The sequence below is a fragment of the Bombus vosnesenskii genome, unplaced genomic scaffold, assembly GCF_011952255.1.
Source record: "Bombus vosnesenskii isolate JDL3184/JDL3185 unplaced genomic scaffold, Bvos_JDL3184-5_v1.1 scf7180000013272, whole genome shotgun sequence".
NCBI lineage: Eukaryota > Metazoa > Arthropoda > Insecta > Hymenoptera > Apidae > Bombus > Bombus vosnesenskii.
The window spans coordinates 983,058-1,007,066 of record NW_022882930.1 but is presented as its reverse complement, the minus strand read 5'-3'; the positions used below and the strand labels follow the sequence as shown (position 1 = coordinate 1,007,066).

General features: G+C 31.8%; 1 protein-coding gene across 8 annotated transcripts; it reads left to right on the top strand.

Moving 5' to 3' along the window:
- The first annotated feature begins 371 nt into the window (after positions 1-371).
- On the top strand, positions 372-23,809 carry LOC117231184 (monocarboxylate transporter 10). Of its 8 annotated transcripts, XR_004492914.1 has the most exons (10): positions 3,696-4,053; positions 9,261-9,749; positions 13,698-13,849; positions 14,400-14,673; positions 15,065-15,200; positions 15,600-15,765; positions 16,306-16,552; positions 16,883-17,023; positions 17,130-17,211; positions 19,221-19,355. XR_004492914.1 is itself a non-coding variant. In XM_033489351.1 (9 exons), exons 2-9 carry the CDS (start codon positions 9,305-9,307, stop codon positions 19,490-19,492), a joined length of 1,833 nt encoding a protein of 610 aa, XP_033345242.1. In that variant the 5' UTR covers positions 372-420; positions 9,261-9,304; the 3' UTR covers positions 19,493-21,823. The 8 variants fall into 8 exon arrangements, 6 of the variants coding, with proteins under 6 accessions (XP_033345242.1, XP_033345244.1, XP_033345243.1 ...); XM_033489351.1 differs by lacking the exons at positions 3,696-4,053; positions 17,130-17,211 and adding an exon at positions 372-420 and having other exon boundaries at positions 19,221-21,823; XM_033489353.1 differs by lacking the exons at positions 3,696-4,053; positions 17,130-17,211 and adding an exon at positions 427-573 and having other exon boundaries at positions 19,221-21,823.
- Positions 23,810-24,009: the final 200 nt, after the last annotated feature.

Below are 24,009 nucleotides of genomic sequence, written 5' to 3'. Positions count from 1 at the left end.
ATCGATTCAAAAAATTTGAAAGTATTAAGTATCAAATGTAAATATGGAAAGTAAAACTAGTGTATTAGCATATTCAAATAAAAATTCTTGTGTATTTTCTGTAATGCAAATTTTGTATAAGGTAAAGAAAATTTATTAACGTATTTATAAGAAATAATTTGACATTTAATGCTGTCTAATAAAAATATAGAGTAGAATCTCTTTATGTCTAGACAATATCAGGGATTTTTCGTGGAGGATGTCTTTAGGACAATTTTTAAGTTTTGGATATGCACGTGTATTTGAATATATTGCTACTTCCGGATCAGGTTCAAAAATATTTAAGTTAAATAGAATGAAATTTTTTACAACAAAAAATTTATTCTAAAGACTAGAGACCATACTATGAGATAGTAATACGAAACTGTGACGAAATATAAGGTTAGACGGTGCATGTCATTTTATCGATTAGATTTCCTATTCTGTTTTGTTCATGTAATATCACTTGTCTCAAACATATTGTGTGATTAATAATGTGCAATCATTGAAATTAATTGAAAGTATTAATAACTTTCTATTACAAAATTCCTGAAGGTGTATGGTTAGTGAATGAATTGTTCATATAATTGTTTGAAACTTTATTTATCAGTAATTTGTTGTATAACGTTATAGTGAAATTATAAAACAATAAATTGTATTAAAAAATAATTACATGTATGACTGAACAGTGTGGCCTCAATAAATGTGCTTTTTTGTTATTACTTGTCACATGTAACAAAAATAGTGAATCAATTATGTCTTTGATTTAACTATCATCTTTACATTGATCTTTTTGTGATGTTATATTTTATTATATTTCATAATTAAAGTTAATATAAGAAACCGTAATATAAAATCACAGAGGATTTAGGTCATTAATCACATATAATATATTCACAACTACTTATTTTTCTTGAGCTCTCAGCGTTAACAATTATTGTATTATTGCAATATTTTTTATAATGCAACAATGTCACAAAATGAGTAATTTTTATATACGCATACATTTTATCTACTAAATTGATATAATAGTATATAAGTGAAAGTAATTAAAGTTAGATTATAGTTATTTTATAGTTATACATAAGACTTCTATAAGCATTAGTGTAGAAATAATATAAATACTTTTATAAGACTTATTTTGTTATCCTAGTTATAAGTAACAATAAAATCATATTTAAATCATGTTGATATTAGTATAGTGTTTTTTTATAGATTTATATTATCGTATATTGTCACATATAAGGTTGTTATTATCATTAAGTAAAAATATTTAATGAAATTATGAAATTACAAATTTCATATTTAAGATATTATACACTAAGTAGGATTATAACTTTTCACTATTCAGTAAACTCATGTTATGAATTAAACTTGGGTTTTTCTTTCATTGATAATTGTCTTACCCTTTATGAATCATACATTATGTATTCATTGTGAATTCCTTTTTACTTACTTATTGAGGCCACTAAAGTTTTTTTTGTTATAGTTATTTACAGGAATCTAAAATGTATATATGTATAACAATGTTATATTATCTGTTTAGAATTATTAATTAGATTATTGTATTATAAATTTGCAGTGAATTTTGTGTTATAATTATGAACTGTTATGTATGTTATAATTATAATTATGAAGCTGATGAAAATGAGATGAATGAAAATCAGGTATACAATAATTTTTAAATATATTAGTTTTGCATTTTTGAAGATATATTCTGCATTTTTAAAGAAAAAAGCTACATCAGTACTACAGGAATATTTTACTAAGCGTTAAATTAAAAAAATGATGCATAAAATTATAGTACAGTTTTCTTATTTTTAGATAAATTATTATTTATGTGTTTAAGAAATAAATTGCATGATTGGATCAAAATGCTGCATGAACTTTATTTGCAAATTGTAGGATTGAATTTTTTCATGACTCGAAAATTACCGGAATAAAATTTAAATGCTAAAATGCTACAGAGTAGAAATAAAAATAAGGTACAGGTAAAAGTAAGATGTTTCACAGCTTCTTAATAATAAATATATTATTAATTAAAGGTGTAAAGTAAAGTACATAGTCCATTCATATTTTCAAACTTTGCCTCATTATGTTTAAAAATTGTACGAGATGCATCACTACTTGTGCTTGCTTTGAAAATTCAAAGATACTAACCGTACTTTTAATCAGCTTTTAAATTTCGCTTCTTGCATATTTATGCCAGCTGCTTTTCGTTTAGATTCTTGTAATTTGGAATATTTATCGAATTATAGTGGAAGTTAAAAAAAGTTGTAAGCTAAACTTTGTTTCAAACTGGATAATTATTGAATTTTATGTAAACATTTTGTTTTTACGGTGTCTGTTACAAAATGTAAATTATTGTTAGTCATTTTTTGTATTGTAAACTATAGTTTAATATTTCCTGAGATAATCGCATAATACGTGAAAGAACACTTTCGGAAAATTCTATGGTTGTGGCAAGATTGGAGATACGATCTTTTTATATTGGTATATATTTCTTCATGATATCATATAAAGTGAATAATCCCTAATTCTTGCTGATGTGTAACAGTATTTTTATATTTGCAGAAAAGGTCTTTCGGCGGTTTCCAAATATTTATAACTTTGGACAATTTAAGAATTTATAAAGATTTAAATCATATATTTCTTTTTAGTTACTGAGCAAAAAATGCAATTATTTCGAAGATAAAAATATTTACGATACAGTAACAGAAACAAATAATTTTTTTTTTATCAATTATTTCTATGAAAATAATTGTACAAATTGTTTAGTCAGATTTATTTTATTATTAGATAATACATATAATAGGTGCATAAAATAAATTGCTTGATTCAAAATTGGAGAGACAGAGACGTTCTAGTTTTATGATGCAATATCGAACCATGTTGAGCTATGACTTTATGTATACATACATAGTTCTATCTATTCTATCTATCCGCAGTCTCGTTGTTGCTGTATGAGAAAGTTCACTACTTTAGAATGTTGTAACAAAATTTCTTTACATTTGATTACAAACAAAATGAAAGATCGTAAAACATGTGAAACTTTGGGCACGCATAAAGAAAAATTTAAGTGTCTCCTTATTATACAATTAGTCTTTACAGTTTAATGTTTGTACTTTCAGAAGGATGCATCATCTGCTTATAAATCCAGTTTATCTTTTTTTAGTTTTCTAGAAAATAGTCCCTGATTTATTCAGCGCAATATATTTTATTTTATCATCATGTATAAGCAAAATTTTATAGTTATCTTTAAAATAGTACTTGTAATAATCGTTACTTATTTTGTGAATCACAATTTTCACAAAACACAAGTTAGAAATATCTTTCCTTGTTTCCCGTCCTACAGATACCTTAATATCCAATATTAACTACAATGTTTCGATCTTTCAATTTTCTTTCTACACAATTTTTCGTGTTTTAAAAATATTTAATTTCCCATTCGATCGATTGAAGCCAGATAGATTTCTTTCCTACAGAAACACAATTTCATATATTTTATTAAATTATATATTTCTAGAATTTCTAGGGTTCGATTCATTGTCTCTTAAACAGTCAGTAGTGCCTAAAACTATTACCATATCGCGTAGCTATTCAATTCCATTGACTAGGCATCGAACGAGGCCGTGGATCTCGATCAGTCATACATATTCCCCTGGTATCCCGTTTAGACCGGAAGAAGTATCGAGGTGGACGCGTTTAGGGAACTATATAGAATCATTTGGTAATACACGTTATATCGGCATGTGAAATTATCAAGTCTACGCGCAGTTGAGATACATGTCTTCGTTCATCGTTTTCGCGTTCGCTCGCTAGTTACTAGCGCGTTAGTCCTCTCTTCTTAACACGGAACTTTCGACCACTCGTACGGTCGACGAATAACGCTGGTTACTTCAGTTTATGCTCGGCTCTGTCGTTGGTTGGATCGTGGAGAGAGAGTGGTCGTCGACAAAGAAGACGATCGACGCGACGAGACGCGCGCTCACGCGTTATCTTCGCCGGAAGCCCACTGAGCAAACGAAAAATTTGGTAAACTCAATCGACGCTACTTTCGAATTCCCTCCGTTTTCTATCTAGTTAACTGGCCCGTGTATTTTTCTTTCCTATGCTCTTTTGCCCGTTTGTTCTCTTGTCTCTCTTGTCGTTCTTTCCGGCTACCATCTAGCCTCCACTGGCCTTTTCTATTCTCAGTCGTTCGCTCTGTGTTACTTTCCAATCGTGCTACGTTCCGATTTACGAGGAACAAAATAGGGACTGACACACGTCCGTCAATCGTGAATTCAAGCTCGATGGAGGAGGCACTTTTCGGCGATGATTCATTGCATCGCGGTTGCGTCGTGTTGTGGTCTTAGTCCATGCGACCCATCAGAATCGTAGTGTTGACAGAAATTAGAAGCGAAGAGATTGGGAAGACGACCAGAGGCAACGTGTGTGATCCTGTGCAACATTCGGTGTCGTGCGTCGTGCTTTGTTGATTCAGAATTTGAAAACTCGTCGCTCTTCTTTCTTTTTCTTTCCTCGTATTTCCTTTCTTTATTTCCGTGTATGCACATTTTTGCTTATCGAGAATGCCACGCATGTACATGTCATATCGATAACGTTAAAATACTAGTATAGTATTAGTAAAATGGTAGTATAGTAGTTTTACAAGTATACTAATAACGTTTTCTCATTCTAATAATTTTCCATCGTTTCAATGTTGTGCAAAATAAGTTCTTTATGGTCATCTTAATTGATGGATGTTAAAATTTGCGTTTTAGTTGCTCGTTTTTCGAAATATTGTAGGAAGATTAGCTGACGGCAGGGAAGTTAGTTTATTCGTCAGTAAATTTTTATTGGTGTTATTTTGTGTTTGTTGTAATTAGTTATTTAAGAGAGAATTTTCCTTTGTTGATTGAGTATCGAATTAGACAACTTGCATATCTGATTGTCTTCGCGCATTAATGTGATTATTTATAATTTGGTACTTGTAACATGTTCAGTTAAGACGAATTTTTTGGATAGTTAAATGGAGCTCATTATGGAGTTGATTAACGGAGGCTTCAAGTCGTCCAGCTTTCCTCAATTGACTGTCCTAACTACGTAGTGTAAAATATAATTAATTTTCATTTAGTAGTCAACTTTACTTAGTTTTTTTAATTTCATTGAGATAATTCTATTTATTTCGTTTATTACAATTTATGGTAATTGGTTTAGTAGATGTCAGCATAAAAGTGAACTCTAACAAATGTAGAAAAAGTTTGTCATTTTTAATTATAACTATTATTTTTTCTCCAATCTTATTCTAAATTCTATTTTAATACTATTTTAACAAAAATTATTTGTTTTTACATTATCTTTCTGTTGCGATTTCTAGACTCATTTCTTATGTATATATATATATATACTGTATATATGTATATATATACTACTCAGATTAGTAAAAATCATTGGTTTAGGCCTACTCTTTTTATACAAATAGTATTTGTTACCAATTATGTTCTGTGTGGAATGTGTGAGGAGGTTAATCGGCCAATAATTGACATGGGAGTCGAAGTATGATATACATACTTTACATGCTTGATCCACTCAATTCGAATGCAGATTAGCGTCAAGGTCAAAAGAAGCAGATTTGATGGTTTTCAGCAAGGAGTTCATGTATGTACATCATTGATAAAACAGTTGGGCATTTTAAGAAATAGCAGTTGTCATATGTAAATTTGTACAAATGATACGAAACATTTAATGTTATAATTTTTGCGAATATTACCCGTGGTAAAAAATAAAAAAATTTTTAATTAAAATTTTTACAACTTCAATAAGATGACATTTTAATTTCATCCTTTTTATATACACGATGAATAGCGCAATTTAATTTATGAACTTAATTATGAAGAAAATTACTTTGATTATTTAAAGCATCCGTGGGAATATTTTTTTTATGTATCTTTTAGTCATATTAGAATCACCGAAGCAAAACGAATATAACGAATATTTTTTAATAAGAAAAGAATTTCACTTCTTCTTAAAGCTCTATTTATTATATTAAAAATTGTTCTGTTATAAACATACAAACTATATATTAAAGTTTTCATTAAATTCTACAGAATCGGTAAAGTAAGTTTCTTTTTGCATTTAAATAGTTTAAAAAGTAAAGTTTGAGACGAACGTTGGAAGAAAGTTTCTGCTTCGGTAACAAACAACGAAAAGAATTTGATGTTTTGTTGTTTATAAAACGCTGCTTGCCACGCGCTTGTACATGCGCTAAAATGTACACAGAAGTTTCTCCGCTATATAGATTTACTTTTCAAGTTCGAGTGAACGCGTAGAGTAATCTTCTCGAATTTACTAATTTTGAGTAACAAAGTGCACTGGTAGCATAAACGAGGACGTGGTTCGTTCTTCAGGTCGCATTATGCCGTGTCGGAAATTCGTAATTATGTTTTATACACTAAGCAAACTGAACTCGCCATCTTCTTCGAAGAACTTGGCGGAAGGTTCACCCGTTTCTTTGTATGCAATCGTTACTTTTCCCTTCCGACCAACAACTCTATTGTATTATCGTTGCTTCGAGGCTTCTCTTCAACTAGAATCGACCGTTTAATTTTAATTGGTTCGTGCTGTTTGACCCTTTCCTCTCTCTTTGTTATCGCAAGTGATTTTAATGTTATCCTTTGTCAGTGTAAATTCGATGATTAATTAACGTTCACGGAATAGTAATTATAGGATTATCTTTTATCTAGCGTTCGTACCACAGTTTTAGCGAACGTTCTTAGCCGTGAAAGAAAAAGTCTCTGGTAAAAAGTGGCTCCAGTTGTAGCAACAGACGATATTCCTCTTTTCGAAAGTTAACATTTTTTTAGCAAAACAAATTTTCGTCTCTCTTTAAACACGGCCATAATGGTGTACGCCTTCTACGTTTAGAATTAAACAGGCACACATATACGCGCCACTTTTGATCATTATAAATTAGAATACAAATACCAAGCAACTCCCGACCGTTTAATGTTCTTAGAAAGTAGTTTAACACTTTGTTACTACGATTACATGTGTCTCGTCTTGGTATGGTGTGCGTCGTTCGAAATTTGTAACGTTTTCAACATGTTGTCCCTTGTACTTGGTAGCAGTTTTTATTGTATAAGAAAGACGCACATCAAGACAAATCGTATTCACACGGATTGGAGTGATCATGTTTTATTAAACCTTGGCGTAACGCGGAATGGAAACTGCGACTTTCTACCTTCACATTGTAGATCGCCTCTTCTGGGCAACTCATTTTTATATCTTTTTTATCACGTTTCTTTCTCCCTTGTTATAAACTTTTTTTTGTATATTTACGCGAATAAAAGGAATATATAGATTCGATAAAGTGGAATACTTTGTCAAAAACTATAATTTATAATAATTTAACACGTGTATCACACTATTGATAACGATAGGATTAAATCAAAATCAAACTAGTAATATTTAAACTTTGTCGGTAGATGAAATTCCATATCGGTGATAGATATATTTCTTGGTATCAAGTTGCACATTATTTGAGGACGGAAGAGTCCGCAGGATAAAAATCTTTTACCTATAACACATAATGATTCGCGTAAAACAATTATGAAATTTCTATGGATTATTTTAAATGTTTAGTTATTACTTTGAATTCTTTCGTCAGAATATTCTTTATTATTTTTTAATGTTTCAATAACGTAAAATATATATTTCACGATTTAGTCCATCGCTACTTACGCCATTGGTTTTGATATATAGACTGTTATCGTCGTATTAAATACACGTATGCATACGTTCAAGCTTGATGCACATTTATCAACACGTGATAAAGCGTGCGAATTGTTTAATACTATGTGTACACCGTTTTAAGATATAATTATTTTAATTTTTTCTTTGCTTTCCATATTATTCTTTTCTTCGATTTTGATGATTTAGTTTAAGTAAATCCATCAATAATTAGTGTTACTCGCAGACGAAGTTATAAATAATATAACGAATTTAGTTTGAATAATTTTTGAAAATCATCTTTACTGAAAACTAAAGTCAAATATATCCCCAGAAAATCTAATTACGCTAACTTTCTTTTAAGATTTCTGAATTTTCTTCAATTTAAAATATCCTTTCTATTTTGCCTAATGTACATTGCCTAATGCATTACCGAAGTACGTCTGTAATAATTTTTATCAGACAAAGCAATATTTATTTATATACAATATTTTGCATAAACACTCTCACCAATCAGACAAAACATTATTATTATGTCTTCCAGTATTTGCTACTAAATAGACTAAATTTTCAAGTTAATTCTAATAAACCATAAAATTGAATTCATTCTCAATCTGAGAAGATTTTTTGATTGTAGGTTTTTATATAATACGAATCGAAAGGTGTGTGAATTATGTAAGCAACGTTACAACGACATTTTTTAATTATGCGAGATCTAAATATAATGTTTAAAATTAAATTTCGTGTTTTGTTTATACCAGGACGTATTTTTGACGTGACTTTTTGTAGTGGAGATGGTAATTCAACGACAACAAGAGTACGTTTGTAATGAATTACAGAAATATCAAGGTATACAAGAATTTGTGCAGAAAGTAATATTTTATAGTTGTTACTTTCGTACATAAATTGATTGCAAAAAGCATTTATCTGAATTCCTTTGTCAACGGTTTTTCCGAAATTATCTACAAAAGTCCGTGTCATAGAGGCATCGTAAAGAAAAATTTGCAAATTGTTTAAGTATTTCTTAAGTACAACTCTATCTTACTTATCTAGATATCTGTATTTATGATAACCTGCGAGACAAAAGTATATATATTATTTTTATAATGCCAAATATTTAGATTTTAATAAATATTTTCTTTATGTTGCACGAAATATGTTTAATAATAAAACTACCAATCTATAGTATAATACTATAGATGATTATAATTAATTTGGCATAATAAAAATGAATCAATAATGAATACAACCCTGCTTCTATCTTAATAGAAGTGAAAATTCATTTTCCCAGAAATACTTCTATATTTTTAACAATTTTAATGCCGTAACAAAAATTCCTCCAGATGTCCACGACCAACAGCGATGCCCTATTCTTTTTTCTAATCTATGTCAAATTATTTTTTCATCATCTTATTCTTATTTAACTTTATAATCGCCTTACTAACTAAGAACGCCACGAATTAATCCCTCCGTTCGTTCATTCTTCTTCACGAAGTAGTTTTAACCTTTCTTTTTCTTTATTTTCCTAGAAATCATCGATATCCATCGGAAGAAGCGTACAAGAAGCTGAACAATGACGATCGCGGAGAATACAGAGTCGAAGAGGACGGATTCGACGAACGTTTCTAATATCAATAACGAGATCCTCGAACGAAGTTCTCTGAACGAGGATTCGCAACGACCGGAGGAGGCCTCGAATTCGAGCACCGAAGGCAACCCTCTTTTGGAAACCGACGGTAAGAACTCATCGGTGAAGATCGACGTGTCGATCGCGAAATCGAACAGGACGGATAAGGACGAGGATGATCGAGCGTCGATGAACGCCTCGAGGAAGGATGCTGATGACCGTAACGTGATCGTTCCACCGGATGGTGGTCTGCGAGCGTGGATGGTCATGATAGGCAGTTTCATCATCAACGGTGTTCTATTCAGCGTCATAAACACGTACTCGTCGATCTACCTCGAGTTACAGAGGAGACTGTTAGAGTCTGGAGAAACAGGAGCATCTTCGAAGGCAGGTAAGTTCTCTGATTGTTCATCACTGACTGTTTATCACTAGCGAGAATATGATAGATATGGTAAGCGATAGGAGAATTTAGTTGAATAGAATGTAGATGATCGGGACGATGTAACTTGTAGTAGTTCTAATATATTATTTATCATTAGACCGTGAGCATTTATGCAAATACATATTTTTATGAATATCGTTAAAGAAATAGAACTTAAACAGAAATTTATTTCACTCGCTGATCATGCACTCTATTACGACGACTATACTATCGTGTTTTTACATCTTTAAATTTCCGATATATAAAAATTCACAGCCTATTTATCGTTAAAGATTTAGATTACGTAGAATATTGAAATTTGTGTGGAAGGCAGCAGAATACATGATCTGTAGGGAAGAATATACCGTGTACGTATAACATACATATGTCGACTGTGGTCGAGGAGAAGATAAATAGGAATATGTGAGTATACGCGGTTGCATAAATAAGGACATTCATATATTCAGTGTCTTCTGGTTCGCGTCATCCTTTTGCGTTATCTTTTTGATATACGCGATCGAAGACTGACAATATCGTTCATTAGTTCGAAGAAAAAATTAGTTTTACAGTGATCGTATGTCGTTTATTAATTACAAATAAAAACTTAGTTTTGTATTGATAGTTTAGTATCGATAGTGCTTTTACTTTATGGTTATTACTGGAAGCATGACATTGCGAATAAGGATGTTTATAATAAATAAAAAATGGATAAATTGTAAACATTTTTCTATATATATATATATATATATATATATATATATATATATATATATATATATATATATATATATTACGAATATGCATGAGAAGTCGTTTAAGCAATCATTAACGTAGACAATTTTTAAAAAATGTTAAGATAATAAGCTTTTATCTTTTTATCTTCTTACCTTGAGTATAGTACAAGATATTTTCGATAAAATTATCTCTTTTTTATTTGTAATTGATGATTTCTAATAATGGGATATCTTTATCAATAAGTGCACTGCATATGCTCGTGTAAATGCATTTTTCCTTCGTTTCGGTGCATTAGTCACAAAGCAACGAACAGTGACATAAAATAACTGACATAGTAATAATTTTTGAGCACTAATAATATAAGATAAATAACGTGAAATCCTTCAGAGATCAATATTCCAGGTTTTGACTTCTTCAGTGATTAGTTAAATGATGATTAAATCATGTTTTATTGAAAAACTAGACTATGTTCAGTCTACTAATTAAAAGATGTAAATTGATTCATATTGAAAACTATTATTTTTATTAACGAGTATCATAAAGTGTAAAGACACTGATTCAAATGAAATTGAGTATATCGCATAGACTGTAACATTTGTAAATGTTATTGTACCGTGAATCGTTTTCTTTTTTACTTTATATTATTCGATAAAAGGAAAAGAAGTTAAGATTAGAGTTGTGAAAAAAAAAAAACAGAAAATCGTGTTCTTTTATATCCACTGCGGTCAATCATTGTCCCAATCACTCGCTCAGTGCAGTCAATGAACTGCGCGTTATCTTACCATTTTTATTATTTACCAATTTTTATATTGATATCACCATTTCTAATAGTTTCATTCGCGGATCAGTGAACTGCAAGCGATTATCATAATACTATAAGTTGATAATATATTTTTCCAATAATATTTTTCAGTAACTATCTTACTCGCGTCGCGTCTGTTTCAGTTAATAGGTTATAACCCTTTACGAGGGTTAATCTATTATTAGCATATTATTATCAACTTTGTGCAAGAGATCATAAAAAATAGGAAAATTAATGCTAGTTGAATCATAATGAAAATTAAGCTAATATATCGCAGTATGTATGTATTAGGTTGCCCGAAAAGTGTCTTTCTTTTACAGACACGTCTTTTACAACGATGCATCTTTATACAAACATGAAACCTAATCTGTCGAACGTTGTTATCTTTATTTTGATAGAACAAAATGGATCATACGTAATTCGGTAAAATAAGATAAGACGGAAAACGTTGTGCGCCCATTATTTTCTTATAAAACGAAAGAAACTTTTCGGACGACCTAATACGTATCTTTGGTATATGTATGAATGTGTGTCTATGTATGCAAATGTTTATACATATATAGGTACGATATATGAAGTAGATTTCAATAATCTCGTTTGTAATAGGCTGTGAGCCTGAAATACAAATAAACATACTATACTATACTACACTGTACTGCAGTATTAAGTTTATCTCAATAACTGTTTATGGAATTAATAAATTTTGAATTTTTCTTGTCAACTTTCACAAGTTGTTAACTTTTTACTGTTCTTTTTATTTTTTTTCACAAATGGAAGGATTTGCAGCAATAAAAAGCTATAGTATTGAAATTCTGTTTATTAGAAGAAAAAGAAAGGTGTAGGTTTCACGCTCAAAAATTTAATATTTAATGTAAATGCTTATTACTACAAATATTAGTTGAGTATTTACAGTACTGGATCTTTCGTCGATCTCTGTCGGTTTACTCAGATTACCTTGGTTATAAAACGAAAGAAGCACCGCTACATCCCTCTCGTTTACTTTATGAACCTAATATGCATTTATAGCATGAATTTATAAATAATTGAAGTCAAGCAACAATCAATGAACATTCTAATAAGAATACGAAGGATACACGGCGTAATTGAACCGTTAATTGGTTCGTGGCCTAAATCCGACATTTCAAAAGTACTGATGCTTCCTAAGATTTAATCGTCGTTAAGTGAAGCATGGAATAATTAATTCGGGTAGCGTATCAATTAAACCGATCGATCAGGCTAATCATCCGCGGAGTCAATGCACTGGACAACCTGGATCTGAATTAATCGACAATTACATGGGTATTAATAGTAACGAGGGTCAAATAATATTAATCTGGGGGTAGTTACTCTTTAAAGTAGAACTAGGTCTTTACTAAACAATACGAACTTTAAACGACATCTAAGATCGTGGATAAATGGTCGTTCTTGTTTATTATTATTAATATCATACTTATTTGCGTTCATTTAGTCGATATTCTTGTGAATATATATATTTTCGTTTCGATCTAATTAAGCATATGTACTTTGACATATCCTAAATTTCGACAAACTTTACGTACTTTTTGATATTTTCTTTTTAAACGAATCATTTGTTATCACGATCGATTATATTATTTTTTATTTATTGTAATCTTGAGCTTTCGGTTTAGGATGGTTGCCGGCTTATCACCATGTTATATGCGACTCACTGGCAACTATGAATTAAGTTTTGTAATTTTTGGGCAATGATTTGCCTAATCTGAGAAAAACATTTTCTTTTAGCAATTGTAACGTTTCATTAACGTTTAATACGTTCTGTTGTACTTTATAGAATTTAGTGGCGAGTTACTGGAGCTTGAAGTTACTAACCGATATCAAGATCAAAGTAAACGTTTCGTTGTATATTGATAGCGTGATAGAACTTCTGTTATCAGAATTTCCATCGTTCCAATACTCTACGAATATCGGGACATTCTGCTATCTGAATATTCTATTATACATACAACGCCTTTTTGGTAACGTTTTGTATTCTGTTTCCTTTTCATACTATTCTCTACAAACAGAATTACAATACATAGCGTAATACATATGTACACTATTCCATGCAGAAAAAATAACTTGAAACAAGTATTAATTTAAAAATAAAGAGTATATGAAATCTAAGTTTCTGTATTGTTTTTAAAAAATATACGTCTAAAAAATAAATAGAAAAATTCGTTATCCTAAAAAATTGCGTTGAAATGGAATTTCTATCATATAGTTTGAGTAATGGAAGTTTCATCGGACGTTCAAACATTTTTACGCATATGCCCGCAGTAGATTAGACATATTGTCGCAGATAAATTGTCGAAATTGTCAAAAATTGTCAGAAATTGTGGAAAGCGGTCGTGCCTTTGTTCCAGCTTTGGTAGGGTCGTTAACCATTGGTACCACGTTCTTTTTATCGCCAATTTCTGGCATTCTCACCGATAAAATTGGGATTCAGATGACCACATTTTTGGGCGGTGCTATTGCGTCCAGCGGTATGCTTCTATCCTCGATATTTTCTAGCAAGGTAAATTATTTCTTTCTTTTTTTCATTTCATTTCCGTGTAATCATTTAACGAAATAACTTCCCTACATCGATCGCGTTAATTTCATTTTTATTTCGAGAATCAGTATCAATATAGAACGCATAGTGTAAAATTTCAGTTTGACAGGTGTTTACAACCGATTCTTACATTTTGCTCTTCTCCTTTGTTGTCATTATTATTCAATCCTAAATTATCTATTTGTTAATCATTTTTAATTGTATAAAATTATCACACGTATCGTTTGAATGATTTATACCAAACTTTACGTTTCAAACAGCTAACCGATTTTTCTTGCACCATACTGAATGATCGAAATTTGTATTCCATCAACGCATATACAATTCATCTAAACGAGTCATTTAGACGAAATGAGTCATTAACTATATTTAATTGAAAAAGCTGATCACGATAAGAATAAAAAGATAACACCGTAAAACAATTTGCACGAAGATACGTTATCCACCGTGTTACATCCTCTTCTTCTCGTTGTCATAATCGACTCGAGTTATTTTTAGAATCGCTGTGCTTCAGGTGACATTACTATATTTGACTTATGGAGTGATGTACGGACTTGGTGCTAGTCTTGCCTATACACCGAGTCTAGCGATCTTGGGCCATTATTTTAAAAGATACTTGGGTGTGGTCAATGGTATCGTCACGGCTGGAAGCTCTGTATTTACCACGCTTATGCCATACTTAATCGAAGTCATACTTCTCCTTTTCGGTTTGGAAGGGACGTTAAGATTTTTAGCTATGCTCACTGCGATTGTCATGGCTTGCGCTATTCTCTTCAAACCGATTCCACGTAAGTCTTAATTCCTGCCATTCTTTATATTTTCGTCTTCGTATTTCATACTTGTATTACACTTGCGTTATACTTTTAACGTCTTCGGAATGGAAATTTTCTTATCGATTCTGCCATTCTTAGTTAAGATGTCCTGTCTAAAATTTTTCATTCTTTGAGATACGTTGAAATGTTTGAAGTTCTTCCACGCGTTCTTTCAATCTCTCAAGTAATGTTTTATCATAGAGGCTATTACGAAATAGCGAGTAGATATACTAAATCGAAGGAGAACAACGATGGCGCAAGGAGAATGATAACAAAATTTCAGTTTCCCTCGATTTCAAAAGTGGCGTAGCTAAATTAATCGAAAATCGAAGATCATCGTAACTCTTCCATATTACGATTCTTCCAGTTACCTCGGTGCCGCGGGATCAACTAAATTCCAAATCGGGCTTCAAAAACTGTCTGAAGCAAGTTGTGAACGTCTCGATTTGGAAGAGAAAACGATACGTGGTATGGGCTACTTCGATCCCTCTCGCTTTGTTCGGGTTAGTATATTAGATCAACGAGGAATTATTTGAATATGTACTAACACTTTCGCCGTAACGCAAGCAGCGATCCTTGATCGGCTTAGCTCGCGTGTCTTTTGTCGGCGGCTTCGTTCTTTTCCTCGTTGTTAAACCATTAGCTTTGATTATTGATACGCGACCACTCGTTAACATTGAGACGATCGAGGTTGTCAGTTAAATTGCAGCCGGCGCGGAAAACCGACGACAAGTTGGTTAACGAACGCGTTTGCGAAAGGAAACTTGTTTCCTGGCGACAGTCAAGTTACATGTGGCTTGTAATTCAAGCCATCGTCGAAAGAAACGACCACGGCGAAAGCGTATAAAGTGACGAGTATTAAGTGACACGAGTAGCCTGATCAATGAGAACGTTCCTTTCAGATATTTCGTCCCATATGTTCACATTGGGAAATTTGTCGAGACGGTGTTTAAGGGCTCGGATAAAAAGCTGCCGATTATGTGCATCGGTATTACTTCAGGTATAGGTCGACTTGTCTTCGGATATATCGCTGATTTGCCCAAGGTGAACAGAATATTGTTGCAACAGGTAAATCGTTCACTCCTTTTCAATTACTTGAACAAATGATTTCTGGAGAAAAATTTTTATAAATGAAAATATATATATATACATACATAAATGAATTATTACATATATGTATAATATATCGCACATGTATTTGAACATAAAGGTGTGTGGAATTGAAACAATTCAGTTAAAAGAACATGAAAACAGTCAAAGAGGGATTTAAAGGACTAAAAATGGGAAATTATTTAGTATCTGTCTAAATGATTTTTCATGTAATTCTAAAGAATCTAAATAATGTCTTTGTAAGGTTTCAAATATTTTTCCCTTTTCTTGAAAAGATTTGTTCAAGTTGTGTCAGTTTTTAAATGCATGTGTACAAGTACAAATATATATATATATATATATATATATATATACGCCTAATGTTTTTCAGAATATTAAACTATCGAGTATCTTTTCATGTGAAGAAGTTTTACTTGAAGTTTTTATCGATTCGGGAATTAAAAAGCTTCATTCGTTTTATTTACTTTAATGTTTTTCATTTGTTTCGAATGATTTTAGATATCGTTCCTTAGTATCGGTGTTCTTACAATGCTTCTCCCCGTTACGAATTCGTACATGGTTTTACTAATTATCTCTTTGGCCATGGGATTATTCGATGGCTGCTTCATATCTCTTTTGGGTCCTATTGCATTTGATATATGCGGTCGAGAAGAAGCGACACAAGCCATTGGATTCCTATTAGGCATGTGTTCTATACCTTTGACTGTGGGACCGCCCATTGCTGGTCTTCTGTATGATCATACCGGTAATTAATTACGTCACATAATTAATTAAGATTTCATACTATCTGTTACTTTGTCGGAATTTCGAACTAGTGATTTAGAGTTCGTTTTGTTAACGAAATTCCAAATTAATATTTCAATCTGAAATCGATTTGATTTCTATTTTTGAGATTTTTGTATAGAAAGTAATTTAAGTCGACTTTAAAAATATAACGAAGGCTTGACAATAGAATAAATATTTCACAAAATAATTGTCAAGATGTTAAATTTTGTAATATAAATGTTTAAAAAATTCTTTTACTTATTTACTAAAAAATATATCTAATTTGCTTTTTATTCTTTGGTTTACGTAGGTAGCTATGACATACCCTTTTTCTTAGCGGGTATTCCACCAATAGTAGGGGCACTCACGATGTTCCTGATAAAATTCGTGAAAGACGAAGAGCAGACCACCATTAACGGAAACACAGGGGATAAAACCACTTGTCAAAATGGTCGGTAAACAGGTATTTGTGCATTATTCACATCTAACTAACAGAGTTTGTTTCTCCATGTGGTATCGAAACACGTGCGTGTCGGTTTGTAACTGTTTTCATCAAGACGATTGAAACTTTCCACGGAAAGCTTTTCGGATAATATAAAATACGAATCACGTCTGCTGTCGAGGGGGACAAAGCACTTGGTAAAATAAATTCAATATTTCGAGAAATTATGTCTGCACATTTTGCTCAGACTTTGTTGCTCTCTATTTACTTCATGCCATTTTCTTTACTTTAATCTATATTTACTGATACTGCATCCTTTGCGAAAATTCATTGCATGCTTGTGTAACATAATACGTAAATCATAAAATCGCACTGATCCTTTTTGCATGTCACATTTCTGCACCAATGGATTTAACAAAATTTGGGGCGTCACAGCGATCAATGGACGATGCTTGAAATTGTTGCTAAGATTTAAGAGTTTCTGACAAATCCTACAAACGAAGAGAAGCTATTATCGAACTATTCTTTCTTTAACAGAATCTTCTTTGCGAAACGTATATGAAAAGCAAATAATATTCTTCAACATTTTTCTGCATTTCTAATCTCCTTTTTGTGGATGGAATCTTTTGGTATTTTAGCATCGATAATGAATGCATTTTATGCAACACATGTTCTTGCTTTTTGTTTATTTATCTACGTATATGTAACGAGGGCTAATGCGGTAATTCGAATTAATCATGGTAATGCAGCCTTGCAACAATTAATTACTTATTGCACCCTGCGTTGACAGTTTAATTACGTGTCGGCTCGTTGCGATATGACAACAACTCTGTCATCCATTATGCGCTATTCATAGTCAGTGTTTACTTTCTCATAGAGGTAATCCTTCTACTTTTCCGCGAATATCTTATCTCCACGTATTAAAAGCGAAATTGGAGTCAATTACACTTCTTGGGAAGTGTAGTTAATTTTATCGTAAGAAAACCACACTTCTATGTGTAAGAAACTTTTGTTCGGGTATTAAGCTGAGAATAAAAATTCCATTTAAAATTTAATTTTCGTTTATATGATAAATACGCTATATCATATATATTATTGTCGTATAATGGTTGAAAAATGATAATTATATAAATTGTATATTACGAGAACATCGTCCGTTTGAGAAACACTGACACAGATGAGTAGAACGTCTGCAGTAGTAATAACCAGTTTGGGTCAGACACTGGTTCCACTGACCCGAACGTTGTGCTTTCTATATGGAACGTGTTAATAAAAAGTAGCGATATTCTCTTTTTTTTACAATCGATACTATACATCAAAACCATGAAAAAGGTTTCATATTTGCTTCTATTTACAGATTTAACATCATAGTTCAATCATTTTTACTTCATATTTATTTATCGCTCACAAATTTCCGGCGTCTATAGAATTTATTGTTATATTTTTTTCGCTGTATCTCGTATAACTAACAAATAAGTATTATCCTCGAATGATGATTTAAACATCGGAAATAGATCCTTTTACTTGTGGTTTTATTTTCTATATCCTAGCTCTTCAATCTCACCAAATTTTCTCTGTTCTCATTTTCCCTTCTATATTTTGTACATTTCATAAATTTAAAAAGGAAGAGCTATTGGCAATGAAAAAACAAAATTTTTTTACGCGCCAATCTATTTTCATTGTTCCGACGAATAGAATCGATTCTTCAAACAAGCATTTCTCCGCTTACTTCTATTTTTCGTTATTACTGTATAAAAATATGGCAGGATACGTGGTACGAGTACACAGTGTACATTCTACGATTAAAAATAAGTAAAAAATACAAAATACAATTTTTTCGTTTAAAAGCTGCCGCTTTGTGGAGTACATCGATTCGAGAAGTATCATTTGCTTGAAAATGAGGTTCCAAATGAAAGAAACCGAACTTCCTTCCATTATTTGTACCATGCGTTCTGCCATGCCTTCTATGAATGTCCCTTAAGTCTTCGTTAAAAAATCATTCGCATTTTTTAATTAGCATCAAAGTGAACGTACTTACCTTTATTATCAATTAACATCTTGCACATCCGCAACTCCTCACTTCGCCATACTTCAATTAGCATTCTTTCTTTTGTAAATACTTCCGCAAACTTGCTCCGAATTGTCGATCGCATTCAACCGTTAATTTCTTTTATGTTTGCAACAATTTCTCACTTACGATCCACAGGCAGCTCGGGCATCCGTTTTCTATCCCCGTATCTCGTGACAACTCTCAAACACGAGCAGTCAAGCTGGAAGATGACGCGTTCAGGCGTCCACAGCCATCGTTCGTCGGAGTGTTACGGATTTCACGAGGACACAGTGTGCCAGGATCACGAGATCGGATATCTCGGTCGTTACGAACGCTCAGAGAGTATGCCATTGCTCCACCGTGAGAATCGGCCAGCTTCCGGTCGCTTCCAAAGGATGCTGCAATCGTCGATTCTTATAACGTGTTAGCTTGCAGATAAACGTCGCTGTTTCGAGATTCTTCGCGTCGATTTCATCGTGATATTCTCGCATTACGATTCTTTTATCATTATCGTTTTCTTTCGATAAATTGTCTTTTCATAGTTTTTTTAATAATTATTGGACGGTTAACGATTCGTAGTTTTAATATTGAGATGAAAAAATAAATTGCGAGATTTCATGTGCATAACTTGCTTCAAATAATCTTACATTTTCTAAGATACAACTAAACTTGATGTTACGTCTTTTCTTGATCAAGATTACTTGGAATATAAAATTTGCACTTTATAACACAGACAATAAAGAAAATAAAGGGTTGAGTATATTCGCGAAGCAGCGACGATCGATAGATGCGAAAATCATTGTGAATAATAATCTTTGACGCTTTGTTAACGTTTAAATGTCATATCATTGGTGTTTCTCGGTGAATACGAGCAACGAATGTTTCTAGTTTTTGTAGCGATTGAAGAATCATAGGAGTTAGAATTTTTAGCATATTCACGTCGAATAGAACAGGAAATTCAACTAGAGACGAGGTTTATTTTTTTTTTTAACTCGTTCTCTGTGGAGTTTGTAATCTCTGCTCAACAAGCAATACCGATCAAGTCAATATTTTTCGGACGACAGAGTAAGAAGAAATAAGAATCGCGTTTTTGAATCGAATCGAACGAAATAAGATAGTTGCCTCGGTATTTTTAGATCAATGTACTCTATCACGTATTCGAAATCAGATCGCGTGTGCTGCGTAAATTTATTAGATTCTGTTTCTTTTTTTATTTCTATGTTACGTGGCTCATGCAAATAGACCTACACAAAAGACACAGAGATAGAAGTTTAAACTGATCTATCGATAGAAATGTTTTTAGGATCGATTGATCTAGAAAGAATCAAAACGTTCAACGTTTACTTTTACCTGCCAATTACGATATGCTGACGTTTCAAGTTAATGATCATTATCTTATTCTACACTAGGAATTTGGCAATTTCTTTTTATTTTAAAATTTGACTTTATTAACGATCGATAAAACTACTGTGTATCATGTTTTTTCGCATGATACTATCTTTGCTTCATCTACAGTTCTTAATATTTTCCTTTTTCGTCGTAAGACGAATAGATTTCCTTGAAAAGAAATTTCGTTTTATTTGTCGTTAATAAGTGTCGGTGACAAATGTTGTTATGAAAAGTATAGAAATATCATTGTTACACGAAAAGACGACAGTTTTAATAGTCTCTAAGTAAAGGTGTTTTTAAATGTTACCACGATTACGATTTTATATCAATTGAAAATTTTGCCATTTCTTTGTATCGTATCCGAGAAAAGATTTTAATACTGTGCGTAGTAAATTTTTCCTTATGAAACATGACTTTATGATTATGATTAATGACTTAGGCAATTAATGAATCGGTCAATGTTAGAGAATCTTACATGTTTTGTAATCTAATAGTTATTCTTGGCGTATACTTGAAAAATAGGCTCATTCTCCCTCTGTTCAACAATTACAACTAAACGTAATCTGTAAGGTTCCATTTAGTTTGTAGATTTCCTTTTGATACGTAGTAGTTTGCCGGCCATAACATAATTAACGATACAGAATACTCTATTTTCCTAGTGTTGACAGAGCAAGAATGTTATTTTTCTCGAAATGTTGTACATAAAATAGTTAGAATATTGTGAAATCGCGCAAGAATAAATGACAGAAATAAAGAAATAAGAATGTTATAAAGATACTAGTTTGGAATAATCGAACCTCTGTGAAATATTATTTAATTTATTAAGCGGATTATTGCTTAATTTCCAACGATTGATTTACTTAATTGTAATTATTTTTAACGATAGGAAAATTCCATAATCGTTAAGATTAATAACAATTAGAGAATCGTAAATTTCAATATGACGTAATTTATTTTTAATAAACACAGATCGATAGGTAAAAAAGTGGGAGATGTCTAAATAAAGAAATTATTAAGAGATTAATATTTAAAGAAATGGACAATCTGAAGCGTTAACTCGTGTTCCACGATTAACGAGTTAATTCGCTGTATCTTTTACGTTTATCTACAATTCTTTTTCTTTTCTTACCATGAAGAGATTTCGTTTTCACGAAGGATGTTGTTCCTTCAAATATACAGCAAAATGTTATAGCGTGTAGGAAGAGAATAGTGTACAGTACGTCGATTCTGCTACATTTTATATATACTCCTTGCTAGGAGGATATACGATGTGCTATTTCCGTCTTTTCAGAAAACTGTCAGATCATTGTATTCTTTCGCGTAAGAATAAATGTAACTGCCGCATGCCGGTCTGTTTTCCTGGAAATGTATTAGGTGGTTACTCCTTCAGGATGCATTTTCGATTTTTAGGTGTGACGTGGTTCTATGTCAGACTGATAAAGATTTAACGAAAAACGAGTGAAAGATATATCAAAGACTTTAATCATTCTTATTGCTTAATTTTTGTTAATCAATTCAAACTTATTTAATTTTTTTTTTAATGTTTTTATACGATTTTTCTGTTTTTTCGCTCTGTCGTATTTTTTAAAAGAATTCCAAGGAAAATTCATTTATGAAACATTTTGTAGGAGATTTGAAATAAAAGATATTGATATATTTTTTAATAAGTGATATTTAATTTATTAATTAAGGACGATGAATTGAAACGTTCCACCAATTATCGATTAGGCGTTTCATTTTTACAGACTAGCTCTTAAAATGAAACGTCAAAGTAAAGTCTTCGTTAACATTTTTCGATTTCGTGTTGACTTTTTTAATACTTTTAACTTTGAGTCAAATTACTTATATTTCGATTAAATCATGTAGTTTCGGATAACAATAGTATATTATTCGAGTAGTGTCTAGTATATAGTAATAATATATTTGTTCGAATTTGAAAAAAATCTGTCTAAAATTATTGGCAAAGATTTCCGTTGCAATAAAACAAATTTTATTTCTGTCACATAAAGAGTATCACATTTTCCCATGTTTTGTTTCTCTTTGGTATTTGTTGTTCTTTCCAATACCTCTTTTAGCTTCGTACAGTTTTATCAGGTTTTTACAATCTTATTTAGTCTCCTGCTATCTTCTTTCCTTCAGCCGTTTCAAATCCTCCGTAGTATTTTTTGCTTATATTTAAGTTCCCTCAGTTTCTTTTAATATTCCGCAATTTTCTACATACGTTTCTTAACTTTCTTTAATCCTTTTTACCTTTTACAGATACTCTTTCGTGTCTTTTGGTCTATTTTTACCTTGATTCCCTTACTTTCCTTCATTTTTTTCATCTTTTCTTAATCTTTCCCAGATTTCACGACCTCTCATTTCCATTCACTTTCTTTTTATTCATCCCGGCCCTCTCTCTCGATGTTTCTGATCCTTTCGAAGCTTCCTTCGTTATTTTTGCTTATTATTGCCTATTATGCATACTCGAGAATTTTTCCAATAGAGAAAACAATTTTCATTGCTTCCAATTTCAAAATAATCGATAAATATAGTCCATGGTATTAGGCAAAAAAGAAAAAAAAATAATAATACGATATCAAAGATACTGAAGGTAAAAACACTTTAATTATATATTAATCAGATATAATCAGTTAACTTTACCTACTCTTTGTACTGTTGGATGCCACAAAATAAAACAGAAATATTTTCCCAATGAAAATCTCCGGGGGAATTAGTATTGAAATTAAAATCTGTACCGCGATGCCATTTAATTTGCATTCAAAGCTTCCTACGTTCTGTTTAAACGACACGACGTCGATTCTCTCTGTTTTCAACGCATCGTTGCCGTTTTTATTCGGCGTTGCTGTTATCGTCGATGCAACGTGAAACGAATCGTTATTCGTGCCACGGATTCGAGTCGTCTAAATTCCCAATTTAATTGCCTAAATTTACAGGGAGCGTGACGCATTAGGCGAAGTGAAAGTTTACTGCAACTACAGTTTAATCGCTGTTGATCCTTTTATCTCGCGTTCATACCTTTCAATTTCCTTTTGTATAGAGCAAGTGCGAAAGGGACAGGGTTTTCTGCATAGGATATCGACATACAGTTTATTCCCTTTTCTTCCTAGCTAATTTCTATTTGTATCGATCTTTTTCAGACACGCCGTCAGCCAGATACATTAAATTCGAAATTACACGCGCGACTATTTCTTCGGATAAACCACAATTCAGAACACTGGCGCTTTCGAGGTATATTTGGAACAACGATAAATCAGCACGCTCTAAATCCGCTCGCATTGTACGCTAGATACAATTTCGACCTGAATCAGAAAGTGATGTACATTGTGGTGACATATTAATGGTTTTATTTAAATCGACCATTATTGTGAGCTTATCATTTTTTTCTCTTTAGTTATATGAATATCGGAGAGTTTAGAGAATTAAGAATATTCAATTCCACGATCTTCTTTGGATTCATTGTGATTTCAACGTATCATACATGTTATACGCTATGTGTCTATTGTTTATGGTTGATGACTATACAAAACTCAGGAAAAGAAAACTTTAAGTTGGT

Excerpts from the sequence above, each read along its gene's own strand:
- LOC117231184 (XM_033489351.1), top strand. The coding sequence starts at position 9,305 with ATGACGATCGCGGAGAATACAGAGTCGAAGAGGACGGATTCGACGAAC. Across the intron at positions 9,750-13,697 it reads AGGAGCATCTTCGAAGGCAG|CTTTGGTAGGGTCGTTAACC; the intron begins GTAAGTTCTCTG and ends CCTTTGTTCCAG. Across the intron at positions 16,553-16,882 it reads TCTTCTGTATGATCATACCG|GTAGCTATGACATACCCTTT; the intron begins GTAATTAATTAC and ends TGGTTTACGTAG.